Below are 22,895 nucleotides of genomic sequence, written 5' to 3'. Positions count from 1 at the left end.
GGAGAGGTAGATTGGGTGTCATCTAATAGTAATATTTATAATAATTGTGGTACTTAAATGTCAAGCCCTGAATTAAGCGCTGGAGTTTTTTTAATGGTATTTGTTAAGCACTTACTATGTGCCAGGCACTGTATGACATGCTGGGGTAGACACAGGCTAATCAATTTGGACACAGTCCATGTACCATATGGGTAACTGAGGCACAGAGAGTTAAGCAATTTGTATCAACTTGGGATTGATTAATAATAATAATAATAATAATAATAATGGCATTTATTAAGCACTTACTATGTGCAAAGCACTGTTCTAAGCACTGGGGAGGTTACAAGGTGATCAGGTTGTCCCACGGGGGGCTCACAATCTTAATCCCCATTTTACAGATGAGGTAACTGAGTGCCCAGAGAAGTTAAGTGACTTGCCCGAAGTCACACAGCTGACAACTGGCTGAGCCACGATTTGAACCCATGAACTCTGACTCCAAAGCCCAGGCTCTTTCCCACTGAGCCACACTGCTTGCCAATATGAGTAGATTAGACATAGTCCCTGTCCCACATGAGGCTCACCGTCTAAAAGGGAGGGAGAACAGATATTTTATCCCCATTTTACAGGTAACTCAGGCACAGTGAACTTAATGACATGACCAAGGTCAAACAGCAGGCAAGGGGCAGAGCCAGGTTTAGAACTTTGGCCCTCTGATTTACAAGACCATCCTCTTTCTACTAAGTTTCACTGTCCCTCTATCCACATAGAGATGGTAGTGTGAGTCATGGGAGCAAAGGAGTTCTTCAAGAAGTGGGTGTAAATGCAGAATAGAAGGGGACCCAAAATGGAGCCTTGAGGGACTCCCACAATTATGGGGTGGGAGGCTAAGGAGGAGCCCGTGAAAGAGATGGAGACTGAGTGGCCAGAGAGATGGGAGAAGAACTGGGAGAGGACAGTGTCAGTGAAGCCAAGGTTAGATGATGTTTCCAGGATAAAGGGGTGGTCCACAGTGTTGAAGGCAGCTGAGCAGTCAAGGAAGATTAAGATGGATAGGAGTCTGCTGGATTTGGCAAGAAGGAGGCCTTTGGTAATCTTGAAGGGAGCAGTTTCCCCAGAGTGAAAGGGGTGGAAAACACACTGCAGGGGGTAGAGGAGAAAGTTAGAGAAAGAGACTGTGATCCCCACGTGAGCCAGGGACTGTGTCCTACAGGATTATCTTGTATCTGCTCCAGTGCTTAATACACTGCGTGGCGCTTTACAAGTACCACCCAAAAAACAAAAAGGAAGAAGATGTGAAGGGCATAAACAACTGGTTTGATGAGTTTGAAAAGGAATGATAGGAAGGAAATGAGCATTAACCAAAGGATGCAGTGGGGTCACAGGAGGGTTATTTAAGATAGGGGACATGTGGAAATGTTTGAAAACAGTGAAGAAGGATTCTATGGAGTTGAAGATGGTGGTCAGGAGGGGGCAAGTATTTTAATAAGGTGTGAAGGGATGGGTTTGGATGGACAGGTGGAGGAGGTACATTTTGAGAGATCTTTTCCTGAGAGATGTCAGGGAAAAATGACAGTCAGTGAAGGGCAGGGGAAGGGTGGGCCTGATGTCTTCAATTCTGTTGATGAAATAGACAGCCAAGTCATCAGGGGCAGGAGATGGGGAAAGTGGGAGGACAACAGGAGGAAGTTAAAATTCAGAATCAGTTGGTGCAGGCAATGGACATGGGAGTCAAAAAGGGAGAAGTGCTATTATTGGGCAGAGGAGGGGTCAGAACTCTAGCAGATGAGGATGAGTTTGCTATGGACATATTTGGCCCAGTGCCTGGATTTCCTCCAGCAGCACTACATGGCACGAGTACAGTAGCAGAGGAAATGTACCGTGGAGGTGACCCAGGGCTGTGGGTTGGTGGTATGAGATGAGCGGAAGGGCAGGAGTGCAAGAGAATTGATTTCTCTGGAGAGGGTGGAGTTGAGGGTGGGGATTAGGGAGTCTATAGAGGGGAGGATGGGTAGGGAGACTAAATGGGACATGAAGGTTTAGGATTGATCATTGCAGAAGGTCCATTTCATTCATTCATTCATTCATTCAATCGTATTCATTGAGCGCTTACTGTGTGCAGAGCACTGTACTAAGTACTTGGGAAGTACAAGTTAGCAACATATAGTGACAGTCCCCACCCAACAGTGGGCTCACAGTCTAGAAGGTGAAGACAGACAACAAAACAAAACATATTAACAAAATAAAATAAATAGAATAGTAAATATGTACAAGTAAAATAGAGTAATAAATCTGTACAAACATACATACAGATGCTGTGGGGAGGGGAAGGTTGTAGGGTGCGGGGAGGGGGAGAGGAATGGGGGGCTCAGTCTGGGAAGGCCTCCTGGAGGAGGTGAGCTCTCAGTAGGGCTTTGAAGGGAGGAAGAGAGCTAGCTTGGCAGGTGTGCGGAGGGAGGGCATTCCAGGCCAGGGGGAGGACTGGGGGTCGATGGCAGGACATGCGAGAACGAGGCACAGTGAGGAGGTTAGTGGCAGAGGAGCGGAGGGTGCGGGCTGGGCTGTAGAAGGAAAGAAGAGAGGTGAGGTAGGAGGGGGCGAGGTGATGGAGAGCCTTGAAGCCGATAGTGAGGACTTTTTGCCTGATGCGTAGGTTGATTGGTAGCCACTGGAGATTTTTGAGGAGGGGAGTACCATGCCCAGAGCGTTTCTGCACAAAGATGATCCGGGCAGCAGTGTGAAGTATAGATTGAAGTGGGGAGAGACAGGAGGATGGGAGATTAGAGAGGAGGCTGATGCAGTAATCCAGCTGGGATAGGATGAGAGATTGAGCCAGTAGGGTAGCAGTTTGGATGGAGAGGAAAGGGCGGATATTGGCAATGTTGCGGCGGTGAGAGTGGCAGTTTTTGGTGACGGCTTGGATGTGCGGGGTGAACAAGAGAGCAGAGTCGAGGGTGACACCAAGGTTGCGGGCTTGTGAGACGGGATGGATGGTAGTGTCATCAACAGTGATGGGAAAGTCAGGGAGAGGGCAGGGTTTGGGAGGGAAGATAAGAAGTTCAGTCTTGGACATAGACTAGAGACTATAGTCCAGAGACTATAGCCACTCTATACTCTAGGACTCTGGACTCTAAGAGACTAGAAGTCTCCATGGGGCAGTTTTGCAAGGAAGAGGCAAGGGAGGAGATTGTGGTTGGCTAGAGGGAGCTCAGAGTTGGTGAGGTTAGAGACTGTACAGTGACTAGAGATGATGAGATTGAGTGAGTGCCCAAGTTGGTGAGTAGCTGAGATGGAGTGGAGCAGTTAAGGAGCGAGTGGAAATGGGTGGCTGGGAAGTCATCAAAAACATCCACGTGGCTAACACTTGTGGCTTGGGAATGGACAGGAATGAATGGGGTGAGTCTGAAGTCCCACTGGCTTTCAAGTCACTTGGACAATTCCCATGCTGGCCGAAGTCAAGCTGGCCTAACAAAGAAGGTCAGCTCCCAATCCCTTACCTCCGAGGAGTTCCTCTGGCTACTGCTTTCGTAGGGCTTGCTTTTGGGAGGAGGCGGGGGTGGGGTACACTTAATATTGACAGTCACCAATCCATCAGTCCATAAAGATGGGGAACCTAGAGACATTGCAAAAACCAATAAACAGTAAGGAAAAAAAAGCAAAAATCCACAACAAGCAAAAACTCACATTCAGCTTCCAGGCTCACCACAAACTCACCCTGCTTTACACATCTGCTCTCTTCAACTGCTACTTTTCAGCGAGCTCTCTTCCCTCTCCTCAACCTGATCTTCTATCTGTACCTAGCTCTCAACTCTCCGGCATCCGCCCCTCCCCGGCACAGTGTTCACACTATCCCCCTGGCCCAGAACTCCCTCCCTCCTCAAGTCAGATTCATTCATTCATTCAATCATATTTATTGAGCGCTTACTGTGTGCAGAGCACTGTACTAAGCGCTTGGGAAATACAAGATGGCAACATATAGAGACGGTCCCTACCCAACAGTGGGCTCACAGTCTAGAAGGGGGAGACAGAAAATAAAACAAAACATATTAACAAAATAAAATAAATAGAATAAATATGTACAAATAAAATAAATAGAGTAATAAATATGTACAAACATATATACATATATACAAGTGCTGTGGGGAGGGGAAGGAGGTAAGGCGGGGGGAGGGGGGGAGGGGAGAGGAAGGAGGGGGCTCAGCCTGGGAAGGCCTCTTGGAGATCCCAGCTCTCCCCATATTGAAAGTCCTCCTAATATCCCACCTTCTCCAAAAAACCTTTCCTAATTGGTTTCTAGCCCCTCAAGTGGCCCAAATCCAACAGCCAACTTACTTACTTTATTATTCTCATCCTGAACACTTTTGTATATGTGCTATTCAACTCTACATTCAATTACTTTCTTTGATTACTCTATTTGCCAACATTTTATATGTCTGTCTTCTCTGTTATGGGGTAAGCTGCATGTGGGTAGGGCGTGGTCACTTTTCTTATTTGTACTTTGCAAGCACTTGGCGCACTGAGCCGCAGTGAATGTTCAATCTATCAACGGCATTTATTAGTGATTACGGTGTGTAGCGCACTGTACTAAGTGCCTGGGAGAGTACCACAGAGTTGGTAGACATGTTCCCTGCCCACGAAGAGCTTACAGGGAATCCACTCTGCCTTTTTATTCTTACATCAGTGACAAAAGGCCACCTCTGGCCATATGCACATCCCTGACAAGGGGAGGCACCTGGTTGGGTGGAGAATGGTTACAATGGGAGACAACTGGCCATGGGATCACCATTCAGACACCTGGCTCTGTGGTCCCCACAGAGATGTCAGTGATAATGGGAGGCCCCTGGCCGTGTGGCCCCAGCTCAGATGCCCGGCTTGTGTGGTCCCCACACAAACATCAGTGATAATGGAAGACCACTGGTCATGTGGTCCCAGCTCAGACACTTGACCATGTGGTCCCCGAACAACCGTCAGAGGTAATGGGAGGCCCCTGGCAATATGGACCCAGCTCGGACACCAGGCCGTGTGGTCCCAGTATAGTAAACCCTGAGGTTAAAATTTCACAGCACATTCAGAAGCTCCTGAGCCCAGACCTTCAGATTTCTCATGAATCAATCAATCAATGATACTTACGGAGCACTTATTTTGTTCAGAGCACTGTACTGTTTGGGAAAGGGCAGAAGTTCCCTGACGCTCCAGAGTGTCCTTCTGCCTCCGATTCCAGGGAGGAGCCACCTCACCCACTCCCGCGATGGGACAACCTGCCTGACATCCACCTACAGCCTCAAAATGCAGGAAGCTGGCTGGACCCTCCAGACCTCTAGGCTGAAAAAGCTCTGACCCAAACTCCTCAAAGCGCTGTCGTGACTAAATCCCACTCTCCATCACTGGGTCCAAGTGGCTCTCAAGGAGCCTGGGGCCCAGTGGAGAGGGCTTGGCTAGTCCTGGCTGAGCTCATGCCCTCAGCTGTTCCCGGGGCGTGAGATGGTGAGGCAGGAATACAGCCGAGGAGGCTTACTCTGGGTCCGAGGAGTCTTGGGGGTGAGCGGGGGCGGGCTCAGGGGTGTCGGCTGGAACAGGGTCAGGCGGCTGTCCACCAGCTGGAGACTCTTCGGCCTCTGGGCTTTCGCAGCTGGGCTCTGGGGGAAAAAGAAGGTGAAGAAGGTCCAAGGACTTGGCCCAAGTTTGGCTCTTCTTGGAGACACCCATCCGGTTCCCACCAACTCAGGGGGAGCACTAATCTCCTGGGAGAAGAAAGCAGGCAGGGGCTGGCCCACACCCTGGGAGTGAGCACTGGAATGCTGCACAGACAAGGTTTCAGAAGCAGGTGACTGGGACAAGGAGTAGTACTCTTTGCTGCCATGTTCTCATATTTTATTTGCTCAAAGGCTTTCACTGCCTGCACATACTACATCCTTCTCTGTTTCGGGCCCACTGGCTGCTTGGCTGGGTGACTCTTCCAGGCTCAGGGAAGGCTCTGTCTAGGACAGCCCTTCCAGTCCATCACCTGGGACCCCTTGGTCACTGCTCCCCTCCTAAAATCCCACCCCACACACAATAAAGGACGGTGGTGGTATTTATTAAGTGCTGTGTCAAGCACTGGGATAATAATGATAACTGTGATATTTCTTAAGCGCTCACTATGTGTCAAGCACTGTCCTATAAGCACTGGGGTAAATTAAAGGTAATCAGGTCAGATGGAGTCCCTGGCCCACATGGGGCTCACAATCTAAGTAATCAATCAATCAATCAATGGTATTTATTGAGGACTTACTGTGTGCAGAGTACTGAATTAAGTGTTTGGGAGAGTATAAGTCAACAGAATTAGTAATAGCCATTCCCTCCCCATAAGGAACGTGTAGTCAAGAGGCGGAACAAGTAAAATCCCCATTCTGCAGATGAAGACATTGAGGCACAGAAGTGAAGTGACTTCCCCAAGGTCACACAGCAGGGAGGTGACAGATCTGGGATTAGGACCAGGCCCATCCGATGATAGTAAGCCTGCTGCCAGGCTTCCACCCTGAAAAATGTTGGGTGAAGAGAATGGAAACCAAGTAACTAAAATACCTCCCTTCCTTTGCGCCACTCTTGCCTGGAATGTCCAATCTTGGCCTCACTTCTCCATTGATGTCTTTCACCCCCACTGCTAGGCTCTCCTACCGCAGACAAATACCTGTGAGTCTCCTCTACCATCTATCAGGCATGTTGTCCTGGGAAGAATCAGGTGGGACTAGGTGTCAGAATCATTTCACATCGACCAAATGCCTCCAAGCTCTAGGGAGTTCAGCCAGGCAAAACCAGCGTCCTTCTAAATAGCCTGGCCAAGATCCGATATGGCTCTGGAGCCTCCAACCTTTCGTGAGACGTTTGATGCTGCTCCACTATCGTGAGCCCATGACACCTTTATGAGGCCTATCAACTGAAACCATCTCATGAAAGGCAGATGGCAACATTCTGGACTCTTTGTGTGTGCTTCAGAGGTTATATTTGTTACAGAAACTGGGTTTTTATTCCAGGACTTGCTGCTTGCTTTGGTGATCAGTGGTCTATTCTCTCTTCTGCATCGCATCACCTCCAAAAATCATGAAGACCAAAATGTAACGTAAGGAGTTGGTCAGTGTGGGGACTGTTAGTGAGTGAAGCAGGAAGCATCAGCCTTGCCGCCGTCCCTCCCCGCAGGCCCAAGAAGCTTGATCAGACCCTGCCCAAAGACAGTGACCTACAGCAGTGCAGAGGGCCTCCTGAGTGTCCATCCTTCCATCTGCTTCCAGGGGACCTGGGAACGGCACCCTCTAAGCTGCCAGAAGACTTCCCTTGTGGCTGTGCTGCCATAGGGATTCCTCCAGGCACAGGGCGCCGGTGAGCCCCACAGCTGCCTGAGCAGCACTCCCGGCCTTGCTCACCCCAGGCCTCTGACAAGCCCTGAGTGTTTCCCGATGTAGCTGCGGTCTGGCCTGTGGGCTCCTTGAAGCCCGTCCCCTTGGAGACCCCCGTCCTATCTTGGCCCCTGCACAGTCATAGTGGCCAGCTGCCACCCCGTGCCGAGAAATTTCCACAGAGACTCTCACCAGTGCTTCCACCTGGGACTCCCTGTTGACGATGACCTGGGACTTGCTGATGCTCCAATCTTTTCGCTTGTGCCTGCTGATGCAGCCATCACTGTCATCTCTGAGGGCCGTGTCTTCGGCACCAGACCCCGACGACGCCCTGCGCTCCAGGAGAGGCTCCAGAATGGACCTGTGGCCAAAGAAAGGGGGACGGACTAGAGCCACTTCACTTGGAAGGCTGTGCAGGGGGAGGGGAGGACAATGGGTGTGTGTGGGGTGTCTGTGTGTGAATGTGTCTGTTTATTATTGTAATAATAATAATGATGGTATTTGTTAAGTGTTTTCTATGTGCCAGGCACTGTACTAAGCGCTGAGGTGGATACAAGCAATTCGGGTTGGACACGGTCTCTGTCCCATGTGGGGCTCCCAATCTCAATCCTCATTTTACAGATGACGGAACTGAGGCCCAGAGAAGTGAGGTGACTTGCCCAGGGTCACACAGCCGACAAGTGGTGGAGCCAGAATTAGAACCAAGGACCTTCTGACTCCCAGGCCCATGCTCTCTCCACTATGCCATAGTCTCCCAAGCGCATAGCACTGCAGTGCTCTGCACACAGTAAGTGCTCAATAAATATGACTGAATGAATGAGAGTGTGCATGTGTGTGTGTGTTTGTGGTGGAGTGCAAGGAGGCAGGGCAGCGTAGGGCAGGGTAAGGAGGGGCAGGAGCAGTGAGGAGCAGAGCAGGCAGGACAGCACAGGTTGTGAGCCCTGGCAGGATGGGGGCCGGACTGAGTGGGCAGGACTATTGGAAAAACAACTCTTCAGGCCTTGCAGGGTTCCAAGTGCCTCGTGTTTCTTTCCAAAATTAATTCCGCTCAACCTCACTATTCCTTAATTCTTTTAGTGCGTCTTTTCTAAGGAACTCAAAAGTGCTGTGGAAATGTTCTCTCATTCATTCTTATACTTGGGAAAGGCAATAGTGGAAAAAGTGTAATACTGGGGGAAATCCAAGATTCGGAGGCATGAAATGAAGCTTTCTTGAATCTAATCAATTAATCAATCCACCAATGGTATTTGTTGAGCGCTTACTGTGTGTGGAGCACCGTACTAAACACTTGGGTTTATCCTTGACTCCTCTCTCTCATTCAACCCACATATTCAATCCATCATTAAATCCTGTCAATTCCACCTTTACATTGCTAAAATCCAAACTGCCATCACATTAATATCATCATCATCAATCATATTTATTGAGCGCTTACTATGTGCAGAACACTGTACTAAGCGCTTGGGAAGTACAAATTGGCAACATACAGAGACAGTCCCTACCCAACAGTGGGCTCACAGTCTAAAAGGGGGAGACAAAACCAAACATACTACAAAATAAAATAGAATAACTTTGTACAAGTAAAATAAATAAATAAATAAATAGAGTAATAAATATGTACAAACATATATACATATATACAGGTGCTGTGGGGAAGGGAAGGAGGTAAGATGGGGGGGATGGAGAGGGGGGCGAGGGGGAGAGGAAGGAAGGGGCTCAGTCTGGGAAGGCCTCCTGGAGGAGGTGAGCTCTCAGTAGGGCCTTGAAGGGAGGAAGAGAGCTAGCTTGGCGGATGGGCAGAGGGAGGGCATTCCAGGCCCGGGGGATGACGTGGGCCGGGGGTCGATGGCGGGACAGGCGAGAACGAGGTACGGTGAGGAGATTAGCGGCGGAGGAGCGGAGGGTGCGGGGTGGGCTGTAGAAGGAGAGAAGGGAGGTGAGGTAGGAGGGGGCGAGGTGACGGACAGCCTTGAAGCCCAGGGTGAGGGGTTTCTGCCTGATGCGCAGATTGATTGGTAGCCACATTCATCCTATTCCCCCTGGATTGCTGCATGAGCCTCCTTGCTGACTTCCCAGCCTCTTATCTCTCCCCACTCCAGTCCATACTTCACTCTGCTGCCTGGTTCATTTTTCTACAAAAACTCTTATAATAATAATAAAAATAATAATAGCATTTATTAAGCACTTACTATGTGCAATGCACTGTTCTAAGTGCTGGGGAGGTTACATGGTGATGAGGTTGTCCCATGGGGGGCTCACAGTCTTCATCCCCATTCTACAGATGAGGGAACTGAGGCCCAGAGAAGTGAAGTGACTTGCCCAAAGTCACACAGCTGACAAGTGGCGGAGCCGGGATTTGAACCCATGATCTCTGACTCCAAAGCCTGTGCTCTTTCCACTGAGCCACGCTGCTTCTCTTATGAAACGTTTCCCCACTCTTCAAGAAACTCCAGTGGTAGCCCATCCACCTCTGCATCAAATAGAAACTCCTCACCCTTGACTTTTAAGCACTCAATCATCCTGCCCCCTCCTATCTCAACTTGCTACTCTTCTACTACTACTAATAATAATGATAATGATGGTATTTGTTAAGTGCTTACTATGTGCGAAGCATTGTTCTAAGTGCTGGGGCGGATACAAGGTGATTAGGTTGTCTCACTTGGGGCTCACAGTCCTAATCCCCATTTTACAGATGAGGTAACTGAGGCACAAAGAAGTTAAGCAACTTGCCCAAAGTCACATAGCAGACAAGTGGCAGAGCCGGGATTAGAACCCATGTCCTCTGACTCCCAAGTCTGGTCTCATTCCATTAAGCCATGCTGCTACTACATATAACCCAGCCCACACACTTCGCTCCTCTAATGCTAACTTTCTCACTGTGCCTCGATCTCACATATCTCGCCACTGACCCCTCACCCACATCCTGCCTATGGCCTGGAACGCCCTCCCTCCTCAAATCTGACAGTAAATTATTCTCCCCTCCTTTGATGTCTTATTGAGGACATATTTCATCCAAGAGGCCTTCCCTGACTAAGCCCCATTTCCTCTTCTCCCACTACCTTCTGAGGCTGATGCAGAAATTAAGGTGGGATAGGATAAGTCCTTGGATCAATGTAATAGCAGTTTGGATGGAGTGGAAGGTGTGTATGGTAGAGGGATTATGAAGACAGACCAGAAAGGATTCAGTATGCAGGTTGAAGGAGAGAGATGAATCAAGGATAAAGCCAAGGTTACGGGCTTGTAAGACAGGGAGGATGATGGTGCTGTCTGCAGTGTTGATGGGGAAGAAACAGGGAGGATGTGGTTAGGATGGGAAGATGAGTAGTTCTGTTGTGGACCTGTAAGTTTGAGGCATCAGCAGGACATATAAGTAGAGAAGTCCTGAAGGCAGGAGGAAATGCAAGACTGCAGAGAAGGAGAGTGGTCAGGGCTGGAAAAGGAGATTTGGCAGAGGAGATTTCCAGCCTTGAATATGCACCACCTGATGTCTAACTTTCCTTCAATAAAGCAGGAACTATCTGGAGGTCCAGGGTTCCAATCACCAGAGCCAAGTGGCCATCTCTGATTGGTTGTGGACTTACCCATCCGATCCCGGCCTGGAGGGGGCGCTCTCAGAAGAGGTGGAAGATGTGGATGCCACAGAGGGAGTCAGGGAGGTGACGGAGAGTCTTCGCAGGGTGGAGGACATGATGTAGGGCAGCACCCCCGACCCAACCCGGCTCTGTTTCTTCTCTGTCGTCAGGCTGGGAGGCTGCGGACAACAGAGAACCCTGCATCTCGGGGAACTGATCCATCAGAGGGATTTGCTGAGAGGGCATTCGGTGCCAAGCACCGTCTTTGCTCCGTACTGAGCTCTGTCTTTTGCTTTGTGCCAAGCACTGTCTTTGGTCTGCATTGAGTGTTGTTGTTGCTCTGCCCACCCCTACACAGTCAGGGCTAGAAAGAAAACCTTCAGAAGCTTCCACACATCAGAATTTAAAAAAAATCATGAGGTCAGCTGCAGCTGAAACTGTCACACGAGGCGAAGACTGCCTATCTCCGACATCTACCACAGTGTTCAGTTCAGTGCTTGGCATATTGTAAGCATTTAATAAGTAAATGCTTATTACCCGCCATCATGCCCGCCATCACACCGCGAGACCCCCGGGACTCCGTTCCCAAGAGGCCCGCCCGCCTTCACACTGCGAGGCCTTGCTGCTCCCGGAAGGATCCTCTCCTCAGAGCGCGCCGCCATAGACACCCGGGACTCCGTTCCCGAGAGGCCCGCCCGCCATCACACCGCGCGGCCTTGCTGCTCCCGGAAGGTTCCTCTCCTCAGAGCGCGCCGCCATAGACACCCGGGACTCCGTTCCTGAGAGGCCCGCCCGCCATCACACCGCACGGCCTTGCCGCTCCCGGAAGGATCCTCTCCTCAGAGCGCCGCCATTGACGCCCGGGACTCCGTTCCCGAAAGGCCCGGCCGCCCACCCACCCGCCATCTCAGCGCCCCCACGGACGCCTCCCCTGCTTCCACCCCCCCACTTAGGAGGCCTTCCGTAAAGTGCCCCTCATCCCCCCGCCTTCCCGGTCCGGTCCTGACTGACTCTCCCCCCTCCGGCCCCCAGGTAAAAATCCCTTGTTAGCACCATGTTACATGTTACATTAACAACGACCTCATTCACACCTACTCAGCCCTCCCATGCTAGTTGACTGTTCGCTCCCCTCCCCAGGTATCTCTGCTCCCTGACCCCCCTTAACTGGCCCACCCTACTCCAGCTCTTAAAAGTTTGTATCTGCTCTCTGTGGCAACATTATCTGCCAATTCTATTATTGCCATAGCATATTGATTGCTTAACTACACCCTGTGATGCCATCACCTACTTTTATCATTGCTACTGTTTTATTGCTTCTGCATCTCAATTGTTAACCCCCCGCTGTACTGTCACTCGCCCTGCTGACCTCACCATGAACTTTCAGTTCCCTTGCTCCCAACTGCCATTCCCATTCCTCACCTTCCCCTTCCCCTCTCCCACCCAGCTGTTTCCCTCCCTCTCACCCACCAAGACCACTCCCCCTCACCCCCTACCAAGGATTCCTCTGTACCAGCGCAGGTCCTCAGCTTCTCCCTCCCGGCCCCCTCCCTCCCCTTCTCCCCGCCCCCACCCCATCCCAGTTCTCCTTTCCCATCACCACCCCCCTTCCCATTCTCCCCGCCCAGGCCCCCGCCAACTCATCCCAATCCAAACCCTCCCCACCCCTCGCACCCTTCCCCCTCCCTCCCCACCCTCGACAGCTGCTGCCAAGTGTGGCCTCTGGAACCCCCGCTCCGTTTTAAGTAAGACCCCTTTCATCCTGGACATTTTCCTTTCCAGTTCTCTACTCCTCCTCGCCCTAACTGAAACATGGCTATCGCCGGACGACACAGTCTCTTCTGCTGCTCTCTGCAGTGCAGGCCTCTTCTTCTCCCACTCCCCCAGACTCACCGGAAAAGGAGGAGGTGTCGGTTTCCTTCTCGCCCCCCAATGTCGCTTTCGCACTATCCCTCCTCCCTCTTCCCTTTCCTTCCCTTCCTTTGAAGCCCACATTATTCGCCTCTACCACCCCCTCCAGATTCTTATAGCCGTCATCTACCGCCCTCCCGGCCCCACTTCCAACTTCTTTAACGACTTTGACCTCTTCCTCACCTTCCTTCTCTCCTTCTCCATGCCCACTCTGATCCTCGGAGACTTCAATATCCACATGGATATCCCTAACGACTCCTCTGCCGCCCGCCTTCTCTCTCTCCTTGATGCTGCCAACCTCTTCCTCCACCCCACCTCACCCACTCACCAACTTGGTCATACCCTCGACCTCATCATCTCCTACCGCTGCACTGTGTCCACCCTCACCAACTCTGTAATCCCTCTCTCTGATCATAATCTTCTCACCTGCCTCCTCACTCACACTCCTTTCCCCTGTAAATCTGTATTACTCCCTCACAGAGATCTCCGCTCTCTGGACCCCACCCATCTTTCGGAGCGCCTCACACCCCACCTCGCCGCCCTCTCCTCTCTACCCAGTCTTGATGATCAGATTACTGCTCTCAACTCTACCCTTCCTACTCAGCTAGACTCACTCGCTCCCCTTTCCCTTCGCCGCTCTCGCACCACTAACCCACAGCCCTGGATCACTGCCACTGTCCGCCTTCTTCGCTCTTATGCTCGAGCTGCCGAACGCTGCTGGCGAAAGTCTAAACACCATGCCAACCTCGTTCACTTCAAGTTTATCCTTTCCTGCCTTAACTCAGCCCTCTCTTCTGCCAGACAAAACTATTTCTCCTCCCTTATTGACACCCATGCCCATCACCCCCGCCAGCTCTTCCGTACATTCAACTCCCTTCTCAGGCCCCCGGTTCCTCCCCCTCCTCCTTCCCTCACCCCCAACGATCTGGCCTCCTACTTCATTAACAAAATTAAATCCATCAGGTCCGACCTCCCCAAAGTCTCTTCCCCCCTTTCTCCATCCCCCCGGCTCTCAACACTCTCTGCTACTCTCCCATCCTTCCCAGCGGTATCCTCAGAGGAACTCTCCTCCCTCCTCTCAAGTGCTACTCCGGCCACCTGTGCTTCTGACCCCATTCCCTCTCATCTTGTGAAATATCTCGCTCCATCCCTTCTCCCCTCCTTAACTTCCATCTTCAACCGCTCACTCTCCACTGGTTCCTTCCCCTCTGCCTTCAAACATGCCCATGTCTCTCCCATCCTAAAAAAACCCTCTCTTGACCCCACCTCACCTTCTAGTTATCGTCCCATATCCCTCCTACCATTCCTTTCCAAACTCCTTGAACGAGTTGTCTACACGCGCTGCCTAGAATTCCTCAACAACAACTCTCTCCTCGACCCCCTCCAGTCTGGCTTCCGTCCCCTTCATTCCACGGAAACTGCCCTCTCAAAGGTCACCAATGACCTCCTGCTTGCCAAATCCAACGGCTCATATTCTGTCCTAATCCTCCTCGACCTCTCAGCTGCCTTTGACACTGTGGACCACCCCCTTCTCTTCAACACGCTATCTGACCTTGGCTTCACAGACTCCGTCCTCTCCTGGTTCTCCTCTTATCTCTCCGGTCGTTCTTTCTCAGTCTCTTTTGCAGGCTCCTCCTCCCCCTCCCATTCTCTTACTGTGGGGGTTCCCCAAGGTTCAGTGCTTGGTCCCCTTCTGTTCTCAATCTACACTCACTCCCTTGGTGACCTCATTCGCTCCCACAGCTTCAACTATCATCTCTACGCTGATGACACCCAGATCTACATCTCTGCCCCTGCTCTCTCCCCCTCCCTCCAGGCTCGCATCTCCTCCTGCCTTCAGGACATCTCCATCTGGATGTCTGCCCGCCACCTAAAGCTCAACATGTCGAAGACTGAGCTCCTTGTCTTCCCTCCCAAACCTTGTCCTCTCCCTGACTTTCCCATCTCTGTTGACGGCACTACCATCCTTCCCGTCTCACAAGCCCGCAAACTTGGTGTCATCCTCGACTCCGCTCTCTCATTCACCCCTCACATCCAAGTCGTCACCAAAACCTGCCGGTTTCAGCTCGCAACATTGCCAAGATCCACCCTTTCCTCTCCATCCAAACTGCTACCCTGCTCATTCAAGCTCTCATCCTATCCCGTCTGGACTACTGCACCAGCCTTCTCTCTGATCTCCCATCCTCGTGTCTCTCTCCACTTCAATCCATACTTCATGCTGCTGCCCGGATTATCTTTGTCCAGAAACGCTCTGGGCATATTACTCCCCTCCTCAAAAATCTCCAGTGGCTACCAATCAATCTGCGCATCAGGCAGAAACTCCTCACCCTGGGCTTCAAGGCTCTCCATCACCTCGCCCCCTCCTACCTCACCTCCCTTCTCTCCTTCTACTGCCCAGCCCGCACCCTCCGCTCCTCTGCCGCTAATCTCCTCACTGTACCTCGTTCTCGCCTGTCCCGCCGTCGACCCCCGGCCCACGTCATCCCCCGGGCCTGGAATGCCCTCCCTCTGCCCCTCCGCCAAGCTAGCTCTCTTCCTCCCTTCAAGGCCCTGCTGAGAGCTCACCTCCTCCAGGAGGCCTTCCCAGACTGAGCCCCTTCCTTCCTCTCCCCCTCGTCCCCCTCTCCATCCCCCCATCTTACCTCCTTCCCTTCCCCACAGCACCTGTATATATGTATATATGGTTGTACATATTTATTACTCTATTTATTTATTTTACTTGTACATTTCTATCCTATTTATTTTATTTTGTTGGTATGTTTGGTTCTGTTCTCTGTCTCCCCCTTTTAGACTGTGAGCCCACTGTTGGGTAGGGACTGTCTCTATGTGTTGCCAATTTGTACTTCCCAAGTGCTTAGTACAGTGCTCTGCACATAGTAAGCGCTCAATAAATACGATTGATAACTCCCTTTCTGGACTGCAAGCTCCTTGAGGACAAGGATTGTATCTACCAACTATTGTGCTGTACTCTCTCAGTTACTTAGTACAGGTTTCAGCACACAGAAAGCACACCGGTCTGCTATTTGACTGGGCCAATTACTTAAACACAGCTTAAGTTTGACTCTGGGCTTCGGTTTTCCCTCGTGTAAAATGGGGATGTAATACCAATAATAATAATGATGGGATTTATTCAGCCATAACTACGTGCCAAGCACTGTACTAAGCACTGCGGTCACCAAGATAATCCAGTCTGACACCATCCTGACCCACATGGGGCTCATACTCGATGGGGAAGAACAGGGACTAAATTCTATTTCACCAATTTGGAAACAGGTTCAGAAAAGCAAGTGATTTCAATTGCCCAAGGTCACTCACCAGGAAAGTGGCAGGAGCCAAGGTTAAAACCAGCGATTAGAACAGTGCCCCAGCGCTTAGAACAGTGCCCCAGCACTTAGAACAGTGCCTTGCACATAGTAAGCGCTTAATAAACGCCATTATTATTATTATTATTCTCTCCTGACTCCCAGTCCCATGCTCTTTCCCTTTCTGTGTACCCTTTAAGAACCTTGCTACTCACCGAAGCCCCAAAATACTTACACATTTTTATACTCTACTATTTCCTCTAACCCTAATCCACTTTAACGCTTGTCCCCCGCTGTAGACTTCAAGCTCCTTGTGTGCAGGAATCACGTCTACTCATTCCATTATATTGTACCCTCCCAAGTGCCTAGTACAGTGCTCTGCACACAGTGAGCTCTCAATAGTAGTAATGACATTTATAACAATGAATATCACTGATTGTTTAATTGATTGACTGATCTTTCCATTTGGTCACTGCCGCCCCATAGACAGTGAGCCCTGAATAGGATAGAGACTGTGTCCACTCTGATATCTTGTGCTTACCCCAGAGCTTAGCACACAGTACATAGTACATAAATGCCATGAATAATACCATAATTACTGCTGCTGTTATTAAGGGGTTACAGTTAGGATTGGGAATTGGAGCCCTGGGGGGTGCTCAACTCCTTGCCCTCTGCTGGTGAGAGTGAACCCCCCGGTCCAGCTCAGGAACCTGCAGGGGCTCCTGGGCTGTTTTCTTGGAGGCCGCCTGGCCCCGTGTCCACTGGGCCCCTGTCCCCACCCGACATTGCCCACTGGTGGTCATGACTTGCCCATTAGAAAACGTTTTGACTTTCATCTTTGCTTGGGAGAAACCATGGAACAAAACAGCTGGAGTAGCGGAGTCAAGGGGATAAAGAGATGAAAAATGGGTGTCGGGAACAAAATAGAGAAGAATGCATAGAGTTCTCCTTGGTATTCAAAGAGGACACCACTGGTGGTGAGAGGAGAATGGAAATGGAGGAAGTAGAGAGATCAGATGAAGGGCACTTAGTGGAGAAAAGATGTCAGTGAATGAGAGGGCTGATGAACTGCGCCTCCTCCCCACCGCCCCCACCCCCGGGTCATAGGCCCTGCCCCGTCCACAGAACCCCAGTCATGGGACCCCACTCATGGTTATGAGTTGAGTGGAGACTGGAAAGTCCAACTTCCATGAGGAGATGGAGGGTTGGGAGTAGTTGCAGGGAGCAGAGCGGGAGGGAAAGAAACCCCTTCAGGTCCAGCGTACCAGGGTCACGACTCCATAGAGCTTTTCCACTTTATCCTTGAGCTCCTGGAAGCATGAGGTCAATCGGTCGTGCAGAGGCTTCAGTTGCTCAGTCAGCTTCTCCCCGTGGATCCGAATGCCTTCCGCCAGCAGCGGCATCTGCGGGGAGGAGGAAGAAGCCCACCTCAGGGACGCCGATACCCACCTCCGGGAGAGACGCGGGCATGAGGAAACTAGTCTGGGAGCTCCTCGAGGGCAAAAAGCACATCTCCACTGCACTCTTCCAAGCGCTTGAGTGCTCAGCCCACAGCAGGCAATCAATTGATATGATTGATTGATTGACTGGAAAACAGGAGATCAATCATTGGGCTTCCAACGACACCTGGCGGGGGAAGGTTTGCCAAGACCAAGTCAATCAATCAATCATTCAATCATATTTATTGAGCGCTTACGGTGTGCAGAGCACTGTACTAAGCGCTTGGGAAGTACAAGTTGGCAACATAAGTCGTGGCATCCTCCCTGGAACAAGTCATGGACACCATTTGTCCTCTACTGGTTATGCTGTGACCTGTGATGCTCGCTATCTTCTTCATCATCAATGGTACTTATTGAGGGCTTACTATGTGCAAAGCACTATACTTTTAAGTTTACAGTCTAGAAGGGGAGGCAGACATCAATATGAACAAATAATGTATAATATACAATTTAAAGATATGCTCATAAGTGCTATGGGGTTGAGAGAGGGGTGAAAATCAAATGCCCCACTGGGGCCACCCTCCCAATCCACATCCTACTTCCACTTCTGTGTATGTTGGGCAATAAGAATAATAATAATGATGGCATTTGTTAAGTGCTTACTATGTGCAAAGCACTGTAGGAGAGAGGTGGTTCCAGGTTCCATATGAGGGCCGAGAGCAAGCTGTGGTGGAATAAGGACCCAACAGGAGAGGAGGGGGCTTCCTTGGCATGGTCGAGTGGTGGGAAGAAGGGGGTGCACACCCCTTGAGAGGCTGGCCAGGAGATGGCCCCTGTTCCGGGCCAAGCAAACAGCCCTTCAATCTCAATTTTAAAATGATGGAACTACTGAAAGATGCTCTGGGAGGACGCTGCTCAGGGTGGAGCCTCTTTAAGGTGGAGACTGCTCTGAGCAGAGGTTGCTCTGGGTGGAGATACTCTGGGTGGAGGCTGCTCTGAGTGGAGGTGCTCTGACAGAGTTTGGTCTGGGTGCGCAGCTCTGGGAAGAGGCTGCTCTGGGTAGAGATGTTCTGAGTGGAGTTTGCTCTGGGTGGAGGTTGTTCTGAGTGGAGACTGCTCTGGACGGAGATTGCTTTGGGTAGAGGCTGCTCTGGGTGGAGGCTGCTCTGAGCAGAGGCTTCTCTGAGCAGTGGCTTCTCTGAGCAGTGGTGCTCTGGGTGGAGGCTGCCTGCTGGTGGCTGGGATCCACACCATCACCTGCCTGGCTGAGTGGACTAACTCTAATCTGGGGAAGGAAGACAGAAGGAGGAAAGGAGGAGAGAGAATTGTAAAGTGGCTTAAAAACCTCCAAATGTGACAACCCTGCTTAGTGTTAATATAGCGTTCACCCTGCTCATGGTGATGCGAAAGAGAAATATTAACTGGTCTTCGCTTCTTTACGTTAGATACAATTTCTCCTTCAACTCACCTGTAGAGCAATTAAATGCTTCAGCAGCTCAACTTTTTCTTGGTCCTCAGGATGGTCTTGGATGTATTTGTCAGTAAAAAAGGCCTAAAAGCAGAAGCAGAGGTATAATTATCTATTCTCCATGCCTCCCTACCAAAAGCTGCCAAATTTTCTTCAAAAACGTTCTGGGGACCCCCACGCTTCCCCTCTACCCAAAGGGCCAACATCCTGGTTCAAGCACTCATCGGACTGGGATTGGACTTCCATGCCAGGCTCCTCGGCAGCCTCCCTGCCCCCATGCTGCCATCTGGATCACTTCCCTGCTACATCATACACAGACATCTCCCTTCTCTTCAATACCCTTCAAAGGTCCCTAATCTCCCTCTGTACCAATGGCCTTAAGTGTCTTCACCAGCTCCTTCCGCTAACATCTCTCCTCAACTCTGCTGCTCTGCTGCTGGCACTCTTTGCTCAATCAATCAATCAATCATATTTATTGAGCACTTACTGTGTGCAGAGCACTGTACTAAGCGCTTGGGAAGTACAAGTTGGCAACATATAGAGACAGTCCCTACCCAACAGTGGGCTCACAGTCTAGAAGGGGGAGACAGAGAACAAAACCAAACATATTAACAAAATAAAATAAATAGAATAGATATGTACAGGTAAAATAAATAAATAAATAGAGTAATAAATATGTACAAACATAGATACATATATACAGGTGCTGTTGGAAGGGAAGGAGGTAAGATGGGGGGATGGAGGGGGGACGAGGGGGAGAGGAAGGAGGGGGCTCAGTCTGGGAAGGCCTCCTGGAGGAGGTGAGCTCTCAGTAGGGCCTTGAAGGGAGGAAGAGAGCTAGCTTGGCGGATGGGCAGAGGGAGGGCATTCCAGGCCCGGGGGAGGACGTGGGCCGGGGGTCGACGGCGGGACCGGTGAGAATGAGGCATGGTGAGGAGATTAGCGGCAGAGAAGTGGAGGGTGCGGGGTGGGCTGTAGAAGGAGAGAAGGGAGGTGCGGTAGGAGGGGGCGAGGTGATGGACAGGCTTGAAACCCAGGGTGAGGAGTTTCTGTCTGATGCGCAGATTGACTGGTTAGCCACTGGAGATTTTTGAGGAGGGGAGTAACATGCCCAGAGCGTTTCTGGACAAAGACAATCCAGGCAGCGGCATAAAGTATGGATTGAAGTGGGGAGAGACACGAGGATGGGAGATCAGAGAGGAGGCTGATGAAGCAGTCCAGACGGGATAGGATGAGAGCTTGAACGAGCAGGGTAGCGGTTTGGATGGAGAGGAAAGGGCGGATCCTGGCAATGTTGCGGAGTTGAGACCAGCAGTTTTTGGTGATGGCTTGGATCTGAGGGGTGAATGAGAGAGCGGAGTCGAGGATGACACCAAGGTTGCGGGCTTGTGAAATGGGAAGGATGGTAGTGCCATCAATAGTGATGGGAAAGTCAGGGAAAGGGCAGGGTTTGGGAGGGAAGACAAGGAGTTCAGTCTTGGACATGTTGAGTTTTAGGTGGCGGGCAGACATCCAGATGCTTGGCTCGGTCCCTCCTGCTGGCTGTGCCCGCTCTTGCTCTGCCCACCTCCGACCCCTTACCTGGAACCTCCTGCACCTCCAAACTTGCCAGACTCAGCCCTCCCCTCCTCTGATGTCCCCCTTCTTGCTGTGTCCCACCATGCCCCTGCAGCCATCCAGACCAGCCACTTCACTGCAGGCACAGGCAGCTAAGGCAGAGGATGCCCAGGTACCACAGACCCTGCACCACAAAGCAGCCGGCGATTGTCTTCCTCCCGGGTGGACCAACGCCACAGTTGCCCCACTGCCCTGCAACTGGGTTAGACTGAGATTGGAAGGAGAGGGTCCTGGAACAGTCCCGGCCATTGTTGGGGGCAGAAAGCATTAAATGTCAGAGTATACATATGGGAAAAAGGCTAACTCCTTCTTGCTAACAGCCAAGGTGATAATTCAGGAAGACAAGGATCTTGAAGGTAAAGCAGTCACCTGGAACTGGTTCATTCAGAGTCAGTACAACCCCATGTTCTCCCCCAGCCATCCACTGGCATCACCATGGCCTTACCATAGCCTCCCCATTGTGTAAGCATGAGCTCACCCTGGCCTCCCCAAGATAACCCAGCAGGTGCAGAATCAAGGATGACAATTTTGACGAAACAAAGAGTTCACTTGTGAGGTCAGACCAATACAATCTCGAGCCAAGACTGCCCAGTGAACTGTGCATGAGGAGGAAGGGAAGAGGCTAACGTCACACTGTCCTCTGGCTATATTCAAGCAAACCACAGGAAATAAATATGACTGCAAGCCTGATGGTGGGACAGAGAGTCTGCCCACTAGGTTCCTTTTGGAAATAAAACCTGCTTACCTGAAACCTGGACTCCTTTCACTGACTCAGGGAAGGGTTCTCTGAGTATTTAGGCTAAGAGCCACGGCCCTATCCCAGCCATCCCAATGGCGGTCGCCCATCTGCCTTATGTCCACTCAACCATTAATCCATCCATTGATCCACTAACCCATCCACAGGTCCACCTTCTGTCCACTCACCTGTCCATCCATTCACTGTCCAGCTGTCCACATAAGCCTCACAGCACTACAAACCTGACCTGTGCACCCCAGCCAAATGCTAGTAATCCACCAAGGATAACTGCCTTGCTTCCAGCAGGAGCCATGGGCTGTGTGGGAAATGCTGCAGGCCTGCGGGCGTCCACCTCAGTGTTGGGCTGGAGCCCTACATGTTCCTGCCAGCCTGTTGTACTGCGTGAAAAGAGCCAAAGGCAGAGAGCCGGGGAGCCCGAGGAGCAGGAGGAGGGACCAGTCCATCCACTGCCGGAGCCCCACCCATCACCGTCGGGATCTCGCCCACCTTTTCGTAGTTGGAATAGCCGCCCATGACCGCGGGGTCCACGATACCGTTCAGCAGCATGGACAGAGGGTGCACAGAGAGGGTGCGGTCCCAGCCGTGCTGCTGGACGCAGTTGCTGATCTTCTCGTTGGTCAGCTCCATGGTCTCGATGGCATTTTCCAGCGGGCTGACTAGATCCTTCCCGCCCCAGCCACAGGAAGGGATCGGGGGAGGAAAAGAGAAGGAGAGGGAGGAGAGGGAGGAGAGGGAGAGAGAGATTCAGAGTCAGAGAGCGTCTTCGTGGACTCAGTCGCCGGCCTGCGGGGCCCAACCGTGGCTGGCTTGCTTGGGTTACAGACATGGGAAGGATTCCCTATCTTGAGACGGGAACCCAGGTAATTTTTTAAACTGGCATTTGTTAAGCAGGCACTGGGGTAGATACAAGACAGTCAGGTTGGACACATTCGTTGTCCCACATGGGGCTCAGTCTTAATCTCCATATTACAGATGCAGGAACAGAGAGAAGTGATGTGACTTGCCCAAGTGAAGGGACTGCAGACAAGTGGCGGACCCAGAATTAGAACCCAGGTCCTCTGACTCCCAAGCCCATGCTCTTTCTACTAGACCACACTGCTTCAATACAAATCCTTTTGCAACAAATTCTCCAGGCACTGGGAAGCAGAGAGCCTTTGCTACCACCTGGGGATGTGGGCAGTCTGACTCCCTCAGACAGCCCCCCAAGAAGAGGAAACGAGATGGGACGCACTTGCAGAAGCAAATCACTGTGTACAAATGGCAACTGAGCTGAGGGCTCCCATGGCACTTTGGGACACAAACAATCAGCAAATCTGCCTTCCTTTGGGAAGAAGTAAGGCGAGAGCTGGGGCCAGGATCCTTCCATTCCTATGGCAACACTGCATCCCTTCAAGGGGGTTCAGGGTCAAGACTCCCCCATTCTTGTGGCAACACTGTACCCCTGCATAAGGATTTCCTCATTCCTGTGGCAACACTGCAA

At 51.2% G+C, this 22,895-nt stretch overlaps 1 protein-coding gene across 1 annotated transcript in view; it reads right to left on the bottom strand.

The window, feature by feature from the left end:
- DOCK5 (dedicator of cytokinesis 5) overlaps positions 1-22,895 on the bottom strand; it is a 189,478-nt gene that overhangs the window by 7,061 nt on the left and 159,522 nt on the right. Inside the window, exons 44-50 of the mRNA XM_038746260.1 lie at positions 21,902-22,078; positions 19,042-19,125; positions 17,400-17,537; positions 10,934-11,103; positions 7,545-7,713; positions 5,495-5,615; positions 3,477-3,592 (exon numbers count right to left, since the gene is read on the bottom strand). Coding sequence (XP_038602188.1) covers positions 3,477-3,592; positions 5,495-5,615; positions 7,545-7,713; positions 10,934-11,103; positions 17,400-17,537; positions 19,042-19,125; positions 21,902-22,078 — 975 coding nt within the window. The remainder of the gene's footprint in view (positions 1-3,476; positions 3,593-5,494; positions 5,616-7,544; positions 7,714-10,933; positions 11,104-17,399; positions 17,538-19,041; positions 19,126-21,901; positions 22,079-22,895) is intronic.

This window comes from Tachyglossus aculeatus, chromosome 5, assembly GCF_015852505.1.
Source record: "Tachyglossus aculeatus isolate mTacAcu1 chromosome 5, mTacAcu1.pri, whole genome shotgun sequence".
NCBI lineage: Eukaryota > Metazoa > Chordata > Mammalia > Monotremata > Tachyglossidae > Tachyglossus > Tachyglossus aculeatus.
The sequence above is the reverse complement of the archived record's forward strand: the minus strand, read 5'-3'. Positions and strand labels throughout refer to the sequence as shown.